Here is a 22,470-nt window from a genome sequence, read left to right as displayed (position 1 = left end):
GTTTGTTTTTTAGATTCAATTACTGATATGTATTTATTGTCATTTTATTGTTCATAGTCTTGATCATCTTTTTCTTAAATAAGTCCTTTTAACATTTCATACAATAATATGTTGGTAATGGTAAACTCCTTTAGTTTTTCCTTGTCTGGTAAGTTATCTGTCCTTCGATTCTAAATGATAGCTTTGCTAGGCAGAACAATCTTGGCTCTAGGTCCGTGCTTTTCATGACTTTGAATATTTGTTGCCAATCCCTCTAGCCTGAGAAGTTTCTTCTGAGGATCAGTTGACAGTCTTATGGGTGCCACCCTGTAGGTAACTTCTTTTCTCCTGCTGCTTTAAAGATTCTCTCTTTAAACCTTGGAATTTTAATTATGATGGGTCTTGGGGTGGGCCTCTTGCATCCATTTTGTTTGGTACTCTCTGTGCTTTCTATACTTATATGTCTTATTCCCTTCACCAAATTAGGAAAGTTTTCATTCATTATTTTTTCAAATAGAGTTCCAAGTTCTTACTCTTTCTCTTCTTCTGGCACCCCTATGATGGGAATGTTGGATCTCTTGAAGTTGTTCCAGAGGCTGCTTATACTATTTTCATTTTTTTTTGCATTCTTTTATTTTCTTCCTGCTTGTTCTGATTGCTTATTTTGTGCTTCCTTATGCTCCAAATCATTGATCTGATTCTCAGCTTCATCTACTCTATTGTTTCCCTGTAAATTGTTGTTTATTTCAATTACTGTATCCTTGTTTCTACTGGATCTTTTTAATGCTGCTGAGGTCCTCACTATCCTTAAGTTCCTTGAGCATCTTTATAACCCATGTTTTGAACTCTGCATCTGATAGATTGCTTATCTCCATTTTGTTTAGTTCTTTATCTGGATTTTGATCTGTTCTTTCATTTGGGCCAGTTTCTTTGTCTCCTGATTTTGGCAGCCTCTCTGTGTTTGTTTCTATGTATTAGGTAGAGCAGCTATGACTCCCCGTCTTGGCGGCATGGCCTAATGTAGTAGATGTCCTACAGGGTCCAGTTGCACAGCCTCCCCTATTACCTAAGCTGTATACTTGAGGTGCACCTTCGTGTGGGCTGAGTACACTCGTCTGATAATTGAGCCTTAACAGGAGCTGGCAGGTCAAAAGGAGGGAGCTAACCTAAGCCAGTCAGCTGTAAGGACTGGCTGTGATCACTAATCACTACCCTTTATCCTCCATGGAGCAGCTGTGCAGGGGCAGGGTAGTGGTGCTCCTATGTGGACTATAGCTGTCCAGTGGGTGCACAGGCTCTGAGGTTTCCCAGGTGGTACAGGCCAGGGTCAGTCCCCATCTATGTTTTGCCTGGGGCTACCCTACATGAGCTATAAAGCAATCTGAGATGGCTGCTAGTTGTGCTGGGATTGAGATTCCTGGGCAAAGCCAATCTGTGAATCTAGGCTCCCTGCTGCTAGTGCTGGGCCTGGAGTTACTTAGCAAGGGGTATAGGAGATAGGGATTTACTGAGGCCAGCTGTTGTTTATTTGAGAGGATTTAGGAATTTCTGAAGCATGAGCCAAAACCAAACATTTTCATACTGAGAAGTCGTTAACAGTTTGGGTGGGCTATGTGGCTCTGTAAGGGGAGGGCTCAAAAAAGGGACAATTGCTTCTGTCCACCTATATATCTGTGAGAAAGCTGTCCCCCAATGCTCATCTTGATGCCAGACACTTCAGTGCCTCCCCTTATGCCATTGGTGCTTTTCAAGCTGCTATCTTGGTGCTGGAACTCAGAGGGAGTGAGTCTGAATAAGCTTGTGTGGGTTCTGCACAGCTGCTCCATGGAGGACAAAGGGTAGTGATTAGTGGTCACAGCCAGTCCTTGCAGCTGACTGGCTTGGGTTAGCTCCCTCCTTTTGACCTGCCAGCTCCTGTCAAGGCTTAATTATCAGACAAGCGTACTTAAGGGAAAATGCCTGGGACTCCAGAAGTTTATTTCATCATAAAAATGACTCAATCCCCACTGATTTTTGCAGTCAGAAGTTATGGGGAGTTATTTTTCTTTTTCTCCCATTTTTTTTAAATAATTCTTTTTTATCCTCAACTGAGGACATATTTTCATTGCTTTTATTTTTTTTAGATTTTATTTATTTATTTTCAGAGAGGGAAGGGAGGAAGAAAGAGAGAGAGAGAGAGAGAGAGAGAGAAACATCAATGTGCGGTTGCTGGGGATCATGGCCTGCAACCCAGGCATGTACCCTGACTGGGAATCGAACCTGCGACACTTTGGTTCGCAGCCCGAGCTCAATTCACTGAGCTATGCCAGCCAGGGTGGAGTTATTTTTCTTGCACTAGAAACCTGGGCTGGGGATCTAGTGTGAGGCTGGGACTGCTTACTCCGAAAATATCCCTCCTGCATTTTTATCCACCACACATGGATGTGGGTCCAGCCTGTTCTGTGTCTGTCCCTCCTACCCATCTAAATCAATTTAATTCAATAGACGTCAAACTCCTATTCAACTCATTTCCGATGGTTCTAAGTGATGTCTGTTCTGTATTTTAGTTGTAATTTTGATGTGGTTGTGTCAGGAGGCAAGATATGTTTACATATGCTGCCATCTTGACTGGAAGTCTGGAATGATCTTTTTCTGTAAAGTGTGGTAGAAATCTCTTTCAAATTGTCCAGTCCTGGTGATTTCTTTGTGGCACAGTTTTAAATTATGGATTCAATTTACATAATGTTTTCTCGAGGTGGTTCCAATCTGTTGGGCATAAAGTTCTTATAGTAGCCACTTTTTAATCTCTCATATATAGCTCTCCTTTTAAATTCCTAACTTAATTATTCATTTTTGGTATTGATTAATCTTACCAGAAGATTGTATATTTTATTAGTTTTCAATGAATTATGGTCTTCAGTGATTCTATTATACCTTATTTTGTTAATTCAGTGTATATGTTTTATTTCCTTTCTTTACATTTTGAGGCTTATTCTCTTGTTTTACTAATCTTTTAACTGAACTCCTACTTCATAACTTTTTAAGGATTTAAAAAGATTATATAAGAATTAAAGTCTATGAAATCTCCCTCTAGGGACTGGTTCAGATACAACCCATGTTTCATTATGTAGCACAGTACTAAGTTCCAAATATTTCTATTATAATTTTATTTTTTTATCTAAGTTTTTAAAACTTATCTTTTTTCCTTTAAGAACCAGAAGCTGAACCCAGTCTAGAACTCAGCTTATAACCATTATACTATTCTTTTCATTCTGGTTTGTTATTAATCACCAATAGTGACAAACAACTCTTTAACATGACATACAAGGCCTTCTGCATGGTATGGTCCCCATAACCCTTTCTCCAGATTCTTTGAACACCATACTATTCTATTTCACTCTGTGTTTTGGCAAGAATAGCTTTTTTCACCTTCTCTGAACCGACCATGCATTTTCACACTCATCAACCTATGTTTGCTCTAGCTTTGCACTTCTAAATAACAGATAGTATCTATTCTTGAGATTTTAACTTAATCATTGCTTCCACAGGCAAAGTCAAATTATGTGTATGACATATCCTCATACTCCAAAGTAACTCTTCATAATAGCACTTAGACAGTAAGATCCATGAGGAAGGGGAATGTATCTATATTTGCTTATGTTGTATCTATCCTCAGCACATGGAATAATTTTGCAATACTTACTGAATAAATAAATAAACAAACTACTGGCCCATAACAAGTACTAGAAAGGTAAAAAACTTGTCTCTGGGAACTCACTGTGTCATATCCCAACCTTCTCTTCATATTCTCATCAAATTTCAGAATAGAGTATTATGGAAAATAATACATTAATATTGGTGACAATGCCACTAGAATTATTTGGAACACAAAGGCTTATATGAAATGAAGCCTTTTCTCTTTGAAGCACATTTCTAAGGAGACCCTTCCTAAAGTGAATCATCAAGATGTCATAAACTGTCACTTTCTTAGTATAGTGAAGGCACAAACAATTCTCTTTGTACAGTGATTTTAAAACATCAGTAATTATAAATGAATAAGATTAATACCAAAACAGACATGTGAAGAATATACAAAAATATTTAAAAAGACCTTAAGAGGCAAACACACATAAGAATTTAGTATATGTTAAAGGTATCATTTCAAATAAGAAGGGAAAGGATAAAATAATGAATAGTTGTAAGATCATCATTTAAAAATCAAAAACATAATGTCTCTTTTTAAATTATATCTTTCTTTTGCCTGTCCCCACCCTCCCAAAAAAAGAAAAAGAAAAAATGAAACAAAACAAAAACCACTTTACTAAAATCCACTGGGAATATAAATATAACATATAGCATATAACATAAAAATAGCCATGCTTACAAATCTGCAACCTTGATAATGACTGGCCATAAACATAATATTAATTCATACCTTACATGCAAGTAAATTTCAACTGACCTGGCTGTTGTGGCCTAGTGGACTGAAAAGTGGCCCATGGACCAAAAGGTGTTGGTTCAATTCCCAGTCAGGGAATGTGCCTGGGTTTTGGACCAGGTCCCCAGTTGGGGGTATGCAAGAGGCAACAAACTGATGTTTCTCTCCCTATCTCCCTCCCCGCTCTCTAAAAATAAACAAGTAAAATATTAAAAAAAAAAAAAAGAAAAGAAATTGCAATTGGTTTAAGGTCCTAAATGTAAAAAAGTAATATGTAATCCATCAAAGAAAAGTAAATAAATTATAATATATTCATAGCATGGAATAGTATAATTCACGTTACCAATGACAAGATGTCCAAGATACAGGAAGAGAAAAAGTTACAAAATTAAGTATAGTGTATTACCAATTACTTAAAATAAGATTTGCATATGTACATATTTATAAATGTGTAAGAAAAGGTACAAAGGATATATATATGGCAAGAAAATATAAATAAATGTCAAAGAACAAACATAAAGAGTTAATATTCTGACTGTATGTATGATCACTTAAAAATATAAAAAATAGGTAAGGAACATAAACAAATTCTAATCTCCAAATACACAAATAAGTGGAAGTAACTATTTAGTGTATTTCACCTATATCAGACTGATAAAGATTAAAATAAAAGGATACACTTTTGGGTAGATAAGGGTAAGTAAATAGTATACAACTATTACTGTATGATAGTAAAAGTATAAACAGGTGTGACATTCAAGAGGGCTATTGAACAATATATGTTGAAAGACTTAAAATGTATCCAGCAGTTTTAATTTGTATTTCTCTAATTGTGAACAAGAGTTACAATTTTAGTGAGACTGAACATGCTGTATTAGTAAAGCTAAAGCCATCTGCAAATGGTGAATATTATATTGATTCATTTAAACATATCAAATAAACCTTCAGGAAAGAAATAGTTGAATATATAACAAAAGGATTAAATGGTCCTTTCTTTTGGTGATTCTTGGCTTTCAGCTCTATAATTTTTACAAAAAGTAAAACTATAAAAAGGAAACTGAAGAAAATAAATCTAATATGCATAAAATTTAAAAATGTATGGTGACAAGATAAAAAAATTAGAGCACAGTAAAGATAAAATGATGTGATAAGAGAAGTAATTCCACTCACATAGCTATACACTGGATAAAATACATAATCTCTCTGGACCTTGATTTTTTTTCATCTGTAAAGTGATGGGCTTGAATTGGATCATTACAGTTTTGCTTCTTACGTACTTATAATTTTGGACAGCCACGAGTAAGAGCACTTTTAATTAGAACACAGAAGAACAAGTCTTATATAATAAAAGTTTTAAGGTTAACTGAATTATGCAGCAGAATAGATATGTCACCTTTTTATAAAAGCTAGTTTCCTCTACTCAGATAAAATGTTAAACAGAGGATGTGGGGGAGGGGTCCTAATAAAATGTTAAACGAAGGATTACCTTTTAGTATTCTCGTGTTCTTGTTCTGAGAATGGCTTCTGCTTTTTCTTGGCCTGTTCTTCCAAAAGCCAACTTTTCCTCTTCAATCCCTTCTTATGGTCTGAATTCAGGTTTACACTCTGAACAACAGCTTCAATGACATCTTGAACTGTATCAGGACCAAGGTGTAGTGCTGCTTCTTCTTCACCTTCATTCAATTTTGGGCTGACGAACTGGGTAGTCTGAAATGCTTGCATTGATACCACAGCCTGGAGGGGACATTTCCGAGGTCGACCTGGTCTGCGTTTCACAAAGTTATTTCCTGTCCTGGCCTGTCTTTGAAGTTTTTTGGCTTTTAAAATTTTATTGACATGATCCAGGTTTTTCTTGGTGGCCAAGATTTTGTCATAATTGCACATTTTCCGAGCTTGGCGCTGCATAGCTTCTACTACACTTCTCTTGATATGATGAGGGGAACAGCTGCTTGGCAACTTTTCAGAAAGGAGTGAGATGCTGTTACTACAAGAGTCACTGGTTACTGCAGGCACTAGAAGGCTGTCTGGTTTTCCCAGGGATCGTTCCTTGCTGTGGTTATGGCCTGGACTGGAAGAAGGTGGCACAGAGGCAGATGCAATCACAGCATCAATGTTTTTCTCCAAGGGCTCTTGGTCTTCATGTTGTACCATCCGCTGCAGCAGACTATCCACAGTGTCGTCCCCAGAAGAAACCAATCTTGGACTTCGAGAGGAAACTCCATTCACTAAATAACAAGACAAATCACACATACATACAAATTAAACACAGCTAGTTATGGAAATAACTTCTTACATAGGATGAAAGACAAGGAATACTGCTTTATTTTTGATAGCAAGATGAAACATCATAGTACCATATACATGTGTCTTTCATAGACAAGTCAACAGCTTACTTTCCTAAGTGGGGCACATTACAGTAACCATAATAAATTCAAAATTGGCCCGCATTTCCCTAATGGTATGTGAATTAAAACACAACAATGCTTACTCTCTGAGATGAGGAGCAGAAATAAGAGTTAATTTCTTCAAAAATGAAGATCCAGTTAAAGGACTTGACAGTCAAAGCAATCCTGGATTTTGGATAAAGATCTAAACTTTAAATATGGATGATATTGCTAGCTCAGTGCTTTTTTCTGACAATGTTTTAAGTGCAAAGGTGTAGAAATGAAACTTTCTTCTTAGGCAAAGCTTTAAAATTAGGATTAAAAAAACATCTGTACAAACTAGTTTAGAAAGAATATACGCTGACAGCAAGATTAGAAATAAATGGTCTTAGAAAAACCTAGTTATATTACTGGTACAATGATCTGGCCATCTTTGTTTCTTCAGATACCACTCAGCAACTTTTTATGACTATAATTAATGTGGGAAATGCTCAACTTCCTCTGGCAAGCTATGTTAGTTTTTACAATATTATAAAACTCAGATCATAATGGGCCAGATCTCAAAATGTGTGCTTTACTACTAATGATGTTATACTTTTCCAAAGTTAATCAATGAATTTCTTATCTACATGACTGTAAAATACAATACTATTCTAGATACTATTTTATAAAACCTAGGCATTCGAGATTCTAATCTCATCTGACTACACTGAAATTTTCTCAAATTACCAGTAACTTCCTAAAAAAATCTAGAAGTATTTTTTTAATGCAATACTTTTCAAAATTTAAAACTCTCAGCTATATTTTATGTTACTATTATTTAAAATCCTGCCTACACCAGACCTGGACCCAAGATCTGGATCATCAAGAGAAGTTCCTGCAGTTGATCTTTCTCCTTCCCCACTTTATGGAGACAGGCATGAAATGCAGTTTCATGTTTTCCCCCAAGGTAATTTTTTTTTTTTTCTGATTGCTTCCCTGTCTGTAAAAGTCTACTGTGCCCACAGAACTCATTTTTCTCTATACATATAGGTACATTACATGATTGTAAGTGAAAATGATAATACATTAAATGGTGTTAACCTTAAAAATATTCTGTCTCCACTGTTTCTGATAATACACTTCGATTATCTTCCAATTACTTGCAACTCCAATAAATTGATGTTTCTCTGTCTCTCCTTCAAAATCAATAAATAGAAAAACTAAAAAAATAAATGCTCAGCCCTTGCTGGCATAGCTCAGTGGATTGAGCGCGGGCTGGGAACCAAAGTGTCCCAGGTTTGATTCCCAGCCAGGGCACATGCCTGGGTTGCAGGCCATAACCCCCAGCAACCACACATTGGTGTTTCTCCCTCTCTCCCTCTCTCTCTCCCTCTCTCTCTCTCTCTCTCTCTCTCTCTCTCTCTCTCTCTCTCTCTCTCTCTCTCTCTCTCTCCCTTCCTTCCCTCTCTAAAAATAAATAAATAAAATCTTTAAAAAAAATAAATAAATGCTCTATAGTTTCCCAACCTCTCTAGTTCAAGTCCTTTTCTGGCTTCAACCCTACATTCTCTCATTGGCAATTCATTCAATTATCTAAATTCTGATGGCTCATAAATCTCTAGTTTACAAATATAACTGTTTTTTTTAATTCTGAAATTAAATGTTTCATAATTTCTCAAACTCTCCACATTTACAATTTAATCATCTCCTTTATCCTTACTCCTCCTCCAGATTTTCTATACCAGTGAATGACACCACAAAGTCTCTAGTTCAAAAGAGACTTTAAAAGAAAGGCTATAAGAAGAGACAAAGACATTACATAATGTTAAATGGATCAATTTAACAAGAGATTACAGCCCTTGAAAAGATTTATGCACCCAACAGAGGTGCATCTTAATATATAAAGCAAAGGGTATCAAAAGTTTTGGTATCTCTGGGCCACACTGGAAGAAGAGTTGTCTTGGGCCATGAATTAAATACACAAACACTAAGGGGGAAAAAATCTAATAATGTTTTAAGTAAATTTAAGATTTTCTGTTGGGCTGCATACACAGCCATCCTGGGCCGCACATGGCCTGCTGGCTGTGGTTTTGGACACAAGAAAATACCGATGGACATAAACAGACAGTGACAGCAATGCAGTCATTGTAGGAGACTAACACCTAATTGATATCAATAAATACATCTTCCAGAAAGAAAACTGCAGCCCCAAATAATGACACAATAGACCGGATGAATTTAATTGGTATTTTTAAAAAATATCACTACAGGGCGCCAGAATATAACATTCTTTTAAAGTGCTCATGCACATTTTTCCAGGCAGACAATGTATTAGGACACAAAAGAAGTTTCAATAAATTTAAGAATATTAAAATCATATCAAGCATCTTCTCCAACCAGAATGGCATAAAACTGGAAACCAAATGACATCAAAGCATATCTTGAGACAGATGAAAATGAAAACACAAGAACTCTAAATCTATGGAACACAGCAAAAGCAGTCCTAAGAGGGAAATTCATAGTAATACAGACCTACCTCAAGAAACAAGAAACATTTCAAGCAATCTAACTTTACATCTAAAGGAAGTAGAAGAAGAATCACAAACATGGCCAAAAGTGAATATAAGATAGAAAATGAAGAAACAGTAAATGTGAACAGACTAACTGCTAATGAAATAAAAAAGTAACTCCCAAAAAACAAAAAATCCTGGATTGGATGACTGTACAGATGAATTTTACCAAAAGGCAAAGAAAAATATAACACCTGTCCTAAAACTATTCTCAAAATTTCAGGAGAAAAGGTTCCCAAGATCATTTTATGAGGCAGCATTACCCTGATTCCAAAAACAGACAAACACATTACAAAAAAAGAGTTACAGGACAATATCTCTGATAAACATGAATACAAATACCCTGAAAAAATATTAGCAAATCAAATTCAACAATACATTAAAATGATCATATACCTTGATCATGTGGGATTTATTCCTGAGAGGAAAAATAGGTTTAATATTTCCAAATCAATTACATGATACACCACATAAACAAAATGGAAGATAAAAATCATATCATATCACTAGCACAGAAAAAACATTGGACAAAATCTAGCACCCATTTATGATAAAAACTTTCAGCGAAGTAGAAACAGAGGAAACATACCTCAACACAATAAAGGCAGTACAGGACAAATCCAATGCTAACATCATTTCCATTTGTGAAAAGATAAAAGTGTTTTACTTAATATCAGGAACAAGACAAGAATGTTCACTTTCACCACTTTTATTTAATATAGTATTAGAAATCCTAGCCACAGCAGTAAGACAAGAAATAGAAATAAAAGGCATTCAAATTGGAAAGAAAGATGTAAAATTGTCATTATTTGTACATGACAAGATAGAGCAGTTTCTTACAAGGGAGTCCAACCTGCGGCCCAGAATGGCTATGAATGTGGACCAACACAAAACCATAAATATAACTTAAAAGCTTTTGCTTTTGCTCATTAGTTTCCATTAATGTGTATGTATTTAATATACGGCCCAAGACAACTTGTCTTCTTCTAGTGTGGTCCAGAGATGCCAAAAGGTTGTACACACCCAAAACTGAAAATTCCCGACTAGGAATTGAATTAGTGAACTTTTAGTACACAGACTGGCACTCAATCCACTGAACCATACTAGCTAAAGATTTAAAGACTAAAGATTTAAGTTGTACACCCCTGAAACTGAAAATGGACTAAGATTTAAGACACAAAACCATAAAACTCCTAGAAAAAAAACATAGGCAATAAACTCTTTGACATTGCTTTTAGTATTATTTTTGTGTAAGTCTCCTTGAGAAAGGGAAACAAAAGAAAATAACAAATAGACTACAACAAACTAAACAGATTTTGTACAGCAAAGGAAACCATCCATAAAACAAAAAGACAATCTACTAAATGGAAGAAGATATTTGCCAATAATACATCCAACAAGCGATTAATATTCAAAATATAAAAAGAACACATCTGATTAAGAAATGAGCAAAGACATCAACAGACATTTCTCGAAAGAGGACATAGTAATGGCCAAAACACATGAAAAAATGCTTGATGTCACTATTCATGAGAGACAGGTAAAAATTAAAACTATAATGAGATATCTATTAGAATGGTTATCACCAATATATCAATGAACAGTAAGTGCTGGCAAGGAAATAGAGAAAAAATAACTCTTGTACATGGTTGTTGGGACTGCAAATTGGTACATGTGGAAAACAATACAGAGGTTCTTCAAAAAATTACAAATAAAACTACAATATGACCCAGCCATTCTACTTCTGGGTATTTAATGAAATCCAAAACACTATATTGAAAAGATATATACATCCCTATGTTCAATGCAGTGTTATGTACAATATCTAAGAGATGAAGGAAACCCAAGAGCCCACTGATAGAAAACTAGATAAAGAAGATGTGGTACATGTTTACAATCGAGTATTACTTGGACATAAAAAGGAATCAAATCTTACCATTTGTGACAACATGGACAGAGTTATAGGGTATTATGCTAAGTGAAATTAAGTCAGACAGAGAAATACAAATACCCTAAGATTTTACTTATGTGTGGAATCTTAAAGTATAGGGAATATAAATAATATTGCAATAACTATGTACAGTACCAGTTAGAAAAAAACTTATTGAGGTGAATACTTCATAAGTTACATAAATGTCTAATCCCTATGCAATACACCTGAAACAAACACTGAGTAATAACTTAAATTAAAATTTTTTAAATATTTATTTATTTTTAGAGAGAGGGGAAGGGAGAGAGAAAGAGAGGGAGAGAAACATCAATGTGTGATTGCCTGTTGTGTATCCCCTGCTGGGGACCTGTCATAAAACCCAGGCATGTGTCCCAACTGGGAATTGAACTAGTGAACTTTTAGTACGCAGGCTGGCACTCAATCCACTGAACCATACTAGCCATGGGTGTTATTTAAATATTTTTAAAATTAAAACAATAATAAAAGAATGAAAGCTCAACCAAGATGGAGGACACACTGATCAAAAAATCTTAGCTTTATCTCAAATGAAAATTAAATTTGCCAGGCTAATGGACACTACCAATCTACAAGAAATTTTAATTAATTTTTTTCTGAGTCTCACACACAATACAAATCTGCATGAGAGACAGAGGTTGGGTATGAGCTCGTGATCAGGAACTCTTTGCAGATATCAATCAAAATTAATGCTCTTTATTTCTGTTGAATAAAGATTTCTGAAAGTTTCTAGTTTCTTACTTAAAAGTTCAGTAATGTTTTAAGAAATGTTTTCCATATTTTATCTAGCATTTTTAGTTTTAGGTACCAAGAAATCTGATTATTCTGCATATCTAATCTACCACCGTATTGCTAATAAAGAGCTCTAATTTACTCCAATGCCACCTAAATTGCAACAGACTTCTTTCTCTCTCTCATTATTAAATTGCTCAAGCTCTACACCTGCAAACTAGTTTTTTTAAAAAATCATTACTCAATCATTTGATACTTTCTGTCCAAATCTTTCTTGACCACTTTATGACATCTGACATTAAGAGGCTTCTAAGACATGCACTCTTTGATTTCCTATTAAAAAATTTATTTAAAATTTTATGTCATTCATTTACATCATTTCTTCTACTTCCTTTTCAAATGCTAATATTTCTTACACCTTCATCCCTGTCATCTTCTCAATATATTTTCTTCTAGGGCAATCTCATTCACTGTCAGATTTAAATTTATGTACTGCTAGATCAGTATCTCTACTATGCCTCTCAAACTATAAACCACTGCTTCCAAATGGCCACCCAACATCTACACCTCAATAAACCAAAGCCAGTTCAAATTCAACATATCCGAACCTGAAGCCATTATCTGTTTTTATGCATTTGTTTTGCCACAATCTATTCTCCACACTGTAATGTTTTACCATCTTCTTAAATGCCAATGTGGTACACTCTATCATCATTCATAAATATTCTGTTGCCCCCTCCCTCAATAGGATTATAATTTCATGCTACTTCGATTTAAGAGTTACCCTAATGACTTGCTTTGGAATTGAATGTGAGAAGAAACATGTTACGTGGGCAGAAATTTTAAAGATTCATCAAGTACTGGGTTGGCCAAAATGTTCTTTTGGTTATTTTTATAAGATGGCTCTAGCAGGGGTTAGTTGTCAATAACTTCATTAGAAACAATTTTGTTAGATTATATTGTGACAGCTGTCATATCAGCATTTTTTTATATACTGTTTATTACATTTGCTCCATTTCCCTCCATTGTTCTCACCTTCCCTGCTCACTGCCCTCCCCACAGTCAATCCTCACAACTAGTTATCCATGTCCATGGGTAATTTATATTTGTTCCTTAAAAAGGCCCTTCTCCTTCTTTCTTCCATTACCCCCACCCACCCACCCACTCTGGTCCTTGTCAGTCTGTTCCTTGTTTCCATGCATTTGGTTTTATTTTACTACTTTGTTTGTATTGTTCATTAGGTTCCACTTATATCTGAGATCATACAGCATTTGTTTTTCACCATCTGGCTTATTTCATTTAGCATGATACTCATCAGTTCCCTCCACACTGTAACGAAGCTTAGGAATTCCTTCTTTATTTCTGTTGAGTAGTACTCCATTGTGTAAATGTACGACAGTTTTTTGATCCACTCATTTTCTGATGAGCACTTAGGCTGTTTACAAAACTTGGCTACTGTAAATAATGCTATGAAAACAGGGGTGTATAGGTTCTTTTGAATTGGTGTTTCAGAACTCTTAGGGTATAATCCCAGCAGTGGAATAGATGGATGAAAAGACAGTTTCATTTTTAGTTCTGAGAAAATTCCATACTGTTTTCCACGGTGGCTGTATCTGTCTGCATTCCCACAAACAGTGCACTAGGGTTCCCTTTTCTCTGTGTAATTGCCAGCACTGTTGTTTGCTGGTTTGCTAATGATGGGCATTCTGACTGGTGTGAGGTGGTATCTCACTCTGGTTTTAATTTGCACCTCTATGCTGGCAAGTGATGCTCAGCATCCTTCCATAAACCTACAGGCCCACTGTTCGTCCTCCTTGGAGAAATGTCTGTTTAGGTCTTTTGCCCATTTTTTAATTGGATTGTTTATCTTCCTGGTATTGACTCATATGAATTCCTTATATATTCTGGAGATCAAAACCTTGTCTAAGTTATCATTGGCAAGTATGTTTTTCCATACAGTTGGTTCCTTTTTCATTTTGATGATTTCCTTAGCTGTGAAGAACCTTTTTAATCTGATGAAATCCCATTTGTTTATTCTTTATTTCCTTTGCCATAAAGGATATATCAGGGAAAATACTACTGCTTGGGATAGCTGAAATTTTACTGCCTATGTTTTCAATCAGGACTTTTATGGTGTTGTGGCTTATATTTAAGTCATCTATCCATCCAGAGTTTATCTAATTTTATATATGGTGTAAGTTGGTGATTGAGTTTCATTTTTTCTTTTTTTAGGTATATTTTATTGATTATGTCATTATAGTTGTCCCAATTTTTTCCGCTTTATCGCCCTCTGCCCTATACCCCTCAACCCTCCAGCATTCTCCCACTTAGTTTATGTCCATGGGTTGTAAATATAAGTTTTTTGAATCCTGTTTCCTATATAATTTTTGGCTTCTCCTCATCTATTTTATGCCTACCAATTATGCTTCTTATTCTTTGTACCTTTTCCCCCTATGCCTCCTCTTGCCCTCCCCACTGAGAACCCTCCATGTGATGTCCATTTCTCTGATGTTTTTACTGTTCTAGTTGTTTGCTTAGTTTTTGTTTTGTTTCTCTTTTTAGGTTCATTTGTTGAGAGTTGTGAGTTTGTTGTCCTTTTACTGTTCATAGTTTTTGATCTTCAATTTCTTAGATAAGTCCCTTTAACATTTCATATAATAACGGCTTGGTGATGTTGAACACCTTTAACTTGACCTCATCTGGGAAGCGCTTTATCTGCCCTTCCATTCTAAATGATAGCTTTGCCTGACAGAGTAATCTTTGATGTAGGTCCTCACCTTTCGTGACTTCAAATATTTCTTTCCAGACCTTTCTTGCCTGTAAGGACTTTCTTTTTTTTTTTAAAGAAACCAGCTGATAGTGGTATGAGCACTCCTTTGTAGGTAACACTTACCTTTCTTCTTACTGCTTTCAAGATTCTCTCCTTATCTTTAATCTTGGGTAATTTGATGACGTATCTTGGTGTGTTCTTCTTTGGGTCCAACTTCTTTGGGACTCTCTGGGCTTCCTGGAAGTCTACTGTCTTTGCCATATTGGGGAAGTATTCCTTCATTATTTGTTCAAGTAAGTTTTCAATTTCTTCTTGTTCTTCTCCTTCTAGCACCCCTATAACTCGGACACTAGAACATTTAAACTTGTCCCAGAGTTTCCTACGCCTCTTTTCATTTTCTTGAATTCTTGTTTCTTTATTCTGTTCTAACTGGATGCTTATTTTTTCCTTTTGTTTCAAATCATTTATTTGAGTCCTGGTTTCCTTCCTGTCACTGTGAGTTCCCTGAATATTTTGCTTTATTTCACTTTGTGTATTCTTCATTTGTCTTTCATTTTTTGACCAAGCTCCATCAGTTCTGTGAGCATTTTGATTACCAGGATTTTAAACTCTACATCAGATAGGTTGGCTTTTGCCTGCCTTTTTTTCTGGAGTTTTGGTCTGTTCTTTCATTTGGGCCACATTTCTTTGTCTCCGTACACCTGTCAAATTGTAATGGGGTGAGGCCTTAGGTATTCACCCTGGCAGGGCAACCTCCTTGCTTTAGCACTGTCTGTGGGCAGGGACCAAAAGAGAAGCAATGCAGCTCACCTGATCAGCTCTAGCCCCACTTTCCAACAAACCCTCGTGTGAGACTGGGAGCTCCTCCCACTATGGCAACTCCTGCTATCATTCACAGTCAGCTCTAAGTCTAAGTTTCCCATTCAGTCAGGCCCGCCTGAACAGTCTGCCGACTTAACACTGCTTCTCTCTATCAGCCCATCTTACTGGTCTGGTTGGTCTGATGACTGTTTAATTCCCTTGTTGTCAGAGTTCCATGCAGTTGATTTTCTGGCACTTCTGGTTGCTTATTGACTTTAGATTGGTTATTATCCTTCTTTTGGTTGTATGAGGAAGTGAAGGATTTCTACCTATGTCCATCTTGGCTGAAACTCTTGAATTTCATTGTTTCATATGTAGCTGTCCAGATCTCCCAATACCATTTCTTGAAGAGGCTATTTTTACTCCATTTTATGCTCCTGTCCTCTTTGTCGAATATTCATTGTCCAGAGACTTGAGTTTAATTCTGGGCTCTCTATTCTGTTTCACTGATGTATGTGTCTGTTCTTAGGCCAGTGCCAGACGTTTTATTACAGTGGCCTTGTAATATAGTTGTATATCATGTATTGTAATCCCTCCTACTTTATTCTGCGTTCTCAAAATTGCTGCAGATATTTGGGGTTGTTTATGGTTCTATATAAGTTTTTGAAATGTTTTGTTTTGTATCTGTGAAATATGTCCTTGGTATTTTAATTGGGATTGCATTCAATCTATAAACAGCTTTGGGTGGTACAAACATTTTGACGATGTTAATTCTTCCAATCCATGAACATAATATATGGTTCCATTTACTTGTTTCTTCCCTAATTTCTTTCTTCAGTGTTGTGTAGTTTTTTGAGTATAGGTCTTTTACCTCCTTCGTTAGGTTTATTACTAGGAAATAAACCTACTACTAGGTCTATTTTTCTTGTTACTATATCAGCTGGTAATTTTTCCTGATTTCTGTTTCTGATATTTCATTGTTGGTGTACAAAAATGCCTTTGATTTCTGAATATTGACTTTGTATCCCACTGTTCTGCCAAATTCACTTATTAGTTCAAGTAAATTTTGGTGGAGTCTATAGGACTTACTATGTACTCTATCATTTCATCTGCAAACAATAACAGTTTTGCTTCCTCCTTTCCAATTTGGATGCCTTTTATTTCTTTTTCCTGTCTGATTGCCGTGGTTAGGGCTTCCAATACTATGTTGAATAGAAGTGGTGAAAGTGGACACCCTTGTCCTGTTCCTGATTTTAGTGGGAAAGCTTTTAGTTTTTGCCCATTGAGTATGATACTGACTGTAGGCTTTTCATATATGGCTTTGATTATGTTGAGGGATGGTCCCTCTACTCTCAGTTTGCTACGCGTTTTTATCAGAAATGGGTACTGTACTTTATCAAATGCTCTTCCTGCATCTATTGATATGATCATGTGATTTCTGTCTGTTGTTTTGCTTATGTGATACATTACATTTATTGATTTGCAAATATTGTACCATCCTTGCATCCCTGGAATGAATATCACTTGGTCATGCTGTATGATCTTATCAATGTATTGCTGCATGCAGTTTACCAACATTTCTATTGAGGATTTTCACGTATATGTTCATCAGCAATATTGGCCTGTAGTTTTCTCTCTTTGTTGTGTCTTCATCTGGTTTGGGGATTAGGATGATGCTGGCTTCTTAAAGAGTTTGGGAGTCTTATGTCTTCTTGGATTTTCTGGAATAGTCTGAGGATTGGGAGTAGCTATTCCTTAAATGTTTTGTCAAATTCCCCTGTGAAACCATCTGGTCCAGGGCTTTTGTGTGCCAGGAGTTTTTTGATTACTGCTTTGATATTGCCAGCTGTTATCAGTCTGTTCAGGCTTTCTGCTTTTTCATTCAGTTTTGGACAATTATGTTTTTCTAGAAATTTGCCCATTTCAACCACGTTTTCAAAATCCTTGGCATACAGTTGTTTGTAGTAATTTCTTACAATCCTTTGTTTTTCTGAGGTAGTTGTAATTTTTCTTCTTTCATTTCTGATTTTATTTATTTGTGTGTCCCCCCCTCTCTCTTTTGATTAGTCTTCTTAAAGGCTTGTCTATTTTGTTTATTTTTAGAAGAACCAGCTCCTGGATTTATTGATCCTTTAGTTGTTCTTTTAGTCTCTATGTCATTTATTTCTGCTCTGATCTTGATTATTTCATTCTTTCTACTCACTCCAGGCTTTGTTTGTTGTTTCTTCAGTGCTTATAGATACAGGATCAGGTTGTTTATTTGAAATATTTCTATCTTTTTTGGGTAGACCTATATCACTATGAACTATGCTCTCAGAACTTCCTTCAGTGTGTCCCAAAAATTTTCGATTGTTTTCAGTTCATTTTCGTTTCCAGAAACTTTTTGATTTCTTCCTTGATCTTGTTCTTAACCTGTTCATTCTTTAATAGCATGCTATTGAATCTCCAGAAAGTTGAGTGTTTTTCAGTTTTTTCCTTGAGGTTGGTTTCTAGTTTTAGGCCCTTGTGGTCCGAGAAAATGCTTGATATGATTTTATTTTTTTAAATTTGTTGGGAATTGTTTTTTGCCCTCTCATGTGATCTTTGCAAATGTTCCAGGTACATTTGAAAATAATACATATTTTGCTTCTTTGGGGTGAAATGTTCTGTATATGTCGATTAAATCATTTGATATTGAGTGTTGTTCAATGCCACCATATCTGTGTTGTCTTGCCATGGAGGATCTGCCCATTGTTGACAATGGTGTGTTAAAATTCCCTACAATGACTGTGTTGCTGTCGATACCTTCTTGAAGTCCCACAAGATCTTCTTTATATATTTTGGTGTCCTATGATGGGTGCATATATGTTTACAAAGATTTTATCTTCATATATTATTACCTAAAATATTATATAGTGTCTTTCTTTTTCTTTTTTCACAGACTTTGTTTTGAAATCTGTTTTGTCTGATATAAAGACTGCTGCTCTAGTATTTCTCTCAGGTCCGTTTGCTTGGAATATTTTTTTTCCATCACTTCACTTTCAGTCTGTGTAGATCTTTTGTTCTGAGGTGGGTCTCTTGTGCACAGCATACAGGTGGGTCATGTTTTCTTATCCATTCAGCTACACTGTCTTTTGACTGGAGCATTTAATCCATTTAAACTTAAGGTCATTACTAATAAGTACTAACTCACTGACATTTTCTCCTTTGTACTTATGTTCCTCAATCTTTCTTTTTAAATTGTTTCCACATTTTTACTTTATTTTTAGAGAAGGGAAAGAGAAAGAGAGGGAGAGAAACATCAATGTATGGTTGCTTCCCACACACCTCCTACTGGGAACCTAGCCCACAACCGAGGCATGTGCTCTGAGTGGGAATCGAATCGGCAACTCTTTGGTTCACAGGTCTGCACTCAATCCACTGAGCTACACCAGCCAGGGCTATTTCTTCTTCTTATTAAAGAAGTTCTCTTAGTATCTCTTACAATGCTTTTTTGTTGGAAATATGTTCTTTTAGCCTTTTTATTGTTATTATTGCCTGGGAAGCTCCTTATTGCGCCTTTCATTTTAAATGAGTCTTCCTGGGTAGAACAGTATTGGTTGCAGGCCTTTGCTTTTCATTACTGGGAGCATTTCTTGCCTTTCCCTGCTAGCCTGAGTTTCTGCTGCATAATCAGGAGATAGCTTTAATGGGGCTCCCTTTTGGGCTACTAGTTGTTTCTCCCTTGCTGTCTTTAACTTTTCCCATTTTCATTATTATGTGTCTTGGAGCATGCCTCTTTGGATTAATCTTGATTAGGACCCTCTGGGTTTCCTGGACTTGTATGATTTTTTTCTCTCATCAAGTTGGGGAAGTTTTCTGTCGTTACCTTTTGGAACAGGTTATCTGTGCCTTATTCCTCCTCTTCTCCTTCTAGTAATCCTGTTACATGGATATTACTATATTTCATTTTTGTTTGTTTTTGGCAGCTCCCTTAAACCCTCTTAGTTCTTTTTGAGTCGTTTTTCATTTTCTTGCTCTGTCTGGAAACTTTCTTCTACATTGTCCTCCAGCTTGCTTATTTGATCCTCTGCTTCATTTATCCTGCTTTTAATTCCTTCTACTGTGTTCTTTACTGTAGAAGTTGTATTCTTCATATCTATGTCCTTTTTCATGCTGATATAGTTCGTAGTAAGTTAGTAGAAGCTTCCCTGTATTTCTTTGAGGTTCTCACTGTGCTCATTCAGTTTCCTCAAAACCATTATTTTGAACTCAATAGCTGCTAGTTTACTTGCCTATATTTCATTTAGCACTCTTTCTGGGGATTCCTCCTTTCTTTTCAATTGGGGGTGGTTTCTTTGTCTCCCCATTTTAGGGGAGACACTTTTTGTTTCTTTCTGCTTCTTAGATTGACCTACTTTGACTTTGTAGTGTGAATTTCTATGGTAGGGGACTTGTGGAATTCAGTAGTGTAGTCTCCCTGATCATCTAAACTTGATACTCCTGGGATGCCCTTTACGGTGTTTATGTTGGCTCTCTGGTTTTAATTGTTGTTGGGTTGTTCATTGGTGGTTCCTTTCCTCAGTGGGCTGACTGACAGTCACTCTGCCCAACATGTCTCATATGATGTAGTGAAGATACAGTGTTTTATTCTTTGTGCATCTGTCTCTGGTGATATCAGTGGTGCACCAGTCTGGCCTTAGGCAGCCTGTTCAAGACTCACAGGGATCCGTCATAAGTGACTGACTCCTTCAGTTGTTAATCCAGTCACTCTGTAATCAGCAGTTTGACTTAAGCACCACATGGAGGGGCAGATTAATTTTTCTGGGTGGGGCTATTGCTTCCCCTCAGGCTGATTACACTCAGAGGTGGGTGGTCTGCACTAGCAAGATGGCTTCTGCAGTATGGTAGATGACTCAGCACAAGGATCGTGGCAGCTGCTCTCACAGTTCTCTCCCAAAGCCAGTGTCCCCAGTCAGTCCTCCGGCATCTATAATCTACTCTGCCCTCCCTATGCCAGGGTAAATGGCTGCAAATGAAAATTTACGTGTTGGTCCTTTAAAAGGCTCTCTGGATCTCCAGCTGTCTGTCACTAGCACAGAGAAATCCTGCCACTTTTTGCAGCTGGAAGTTGTCTGGGAAATTTTTAGGATCTGGTGCTGCATGCTGCGGGAGCCCAGCTTCAGGTTAAGACTATACCCTTATCAGGGGGATCACCCTGGTTGCTGAAATATTCCTCCAGCACTTCAGCTGCTGCCCGTGGGAGCCCAGCCAACCCTCCCGCAAATCCTCCACACTCTGTACCCGTCACATTGTGGTGAAACTGTTTCTTCTGTCTCTCCGTAGTTTTAAGGCTTCTCTTCCGCTATTTTTGAGTTGGTTATTCCTCATGATGTCTCCACAATTTAGTTATAATTCCAGATTGGTCCTGGGAGGAGGTTAGTATAGCCTCCACTCACTCCTCTGCCATCTTGGATCTCTCAGAATGCATTAAAATAATCTTATTTAAATTGGTGAATTGTTTTGGTAGCCAATTTAATATTGAAGATGGAAGAAAATATGCAACATTTTTGGCATATTAGGCTTTATTATTTCAAGAAAGGTAAGAATGCAACTGAAACACACAAAAAAGGTTGGTGCAGTGTTTGGAGAAGGTGTTGGGATTAATCAAACATGTCAAAAGTGGTTTGTGAAGTTTTGTGCTGGAGAATTGTTGCTGTATGATGCACCATGGTCCAGAAGATCAGTTAAAGCTGACAGCAATCAAATTGACAGATTAAATGAAAACAATGTTGTTATCACATGGTAGAGAGCCAACATACTTAAAATATTCAAATCAATAAAGTTATTAGTGACACATGGACAAAACCAAGAGGGAGGATGGAAGCATGGGAGGGAAGTGGGTTTGGCTGGGGCATGGGGGGGCAGTGGTTGGAGCAAAATGCAGACAAGTGTAATTGAACAACAATAAAATAATAATTAAAAATAAATAAATAATAAAAATGCAACTAAAAAATAAGAAAATAGTTACTGGTGAAAATGAGAAATGTGTCTTTCATTTTATGTAAAAAACTAAACACATTTTTGGGCCAACCCAATACTTTACTATGTCCATCTTCCACAAGATAAGCAACATTCCGGACAGAGGCCACTGTGTGAGACATAATCCTAGAGCGAAAATAACATGGAACAGAATCATGCTCATAACAGAGCATGAACAAAAAATAAGCCTTTGTGCTTTGGTTGCTACAGCTCAGATGGTTGGAGCATTGAAAGGTCTCCAAACTGAAAGTTTGAAAGCTTGATTCCCAGTCGGGGCACATGCCTGGGTTGCAGGTTCAATCCTTACTTGGGGCACTGTGAGAGGTAACCAATAGATGGTTTTCTCTCATCCTGCCTCCCATATACCTCTCTTTCTCTAAAATCAATGAATTTATCCTCAAATAAGAATTTTGAAAAAATAAGACTGTTGTTTTAAGCTATTGAAATTTTTGGATATTTTTAGTTCTTCAAAAACTAGTATATTCTGATTGATGCAAAATATCAAACTTTTTTTCATTTATTCATTTTTAGATGGGGAAAGGAGGCAGAGAGAGAGGGAGAGAAACAATGAGGCGAGAAAGAAGTACTGATATGTTGTCTCTCCTACATACTGCAAAGAGGCACCAAACCCATAACCCCAACATATGCTCTGACTGGGACTCAAACCAGCAAACTTTTACTTTGTGGGATGGCATGCAACCAACTATGCCACACCAGCCAGGGCTCAAATAAGTTTTATATTCACTTTTTTCAAAATCCTTCAACAGTTTCTAATTGCTTTACCTTCAAATGAAACAAATACATGATACAGTTCACTATTATGTTTACAGCTTCATTTTCAACCAGCATCATAAAATACCCCCTGGACA

The 22,470-nt window shown here is 36.4% G+C and overlaps 1 protein-coding gene across 3 annotated transcripts in view; it reads right to left on the bottom strand.

Moving 5' to 3' along the window:
- Nucleotides 1–22,470, bottom strand: part of ASH1L (ASH1 like histone lysine methyltransferase) — a 228,554-nt gene that overhangs the window by 103,125 nt on the left and 102,959 nt on the right. For all 3 annotated transcript variants that reach the window (XM_045816450.1, XM_045816452.1, XM_045816451.1), the window contains exon 5: nt 5,883–6,621. In XM_045816450.1, the coding sequence (XP_045672406.1) occupies nt 5,883–6,621 (739 nt within the window). The remainder of the gene's footprint in view (nt 1–5,882; nt 6,622–22,470) is intronic.

Source organism: Phyllostomus hastatus, unplaced genomic scaffold, assembly GCF_019186645.2.
Source record: "Phyllostomus hastatus isolate PE091 unplaced genomic scaffold, TTU_PhHast_1.1 phas_scaffold_216, whole genome shotgun sequence".
Classification (NCBI taxonomy): Eukaryota; Metazoa; Chordata; class Mammalia; order Chiroptera; family Phyllostomidae; genus Phyllostomus; species Phyllostomus hastatus.
Note: the sequence above shows the minus strand (reverse complement) of the source record. Positions and strands in the feature narration are given on the sequence as shown.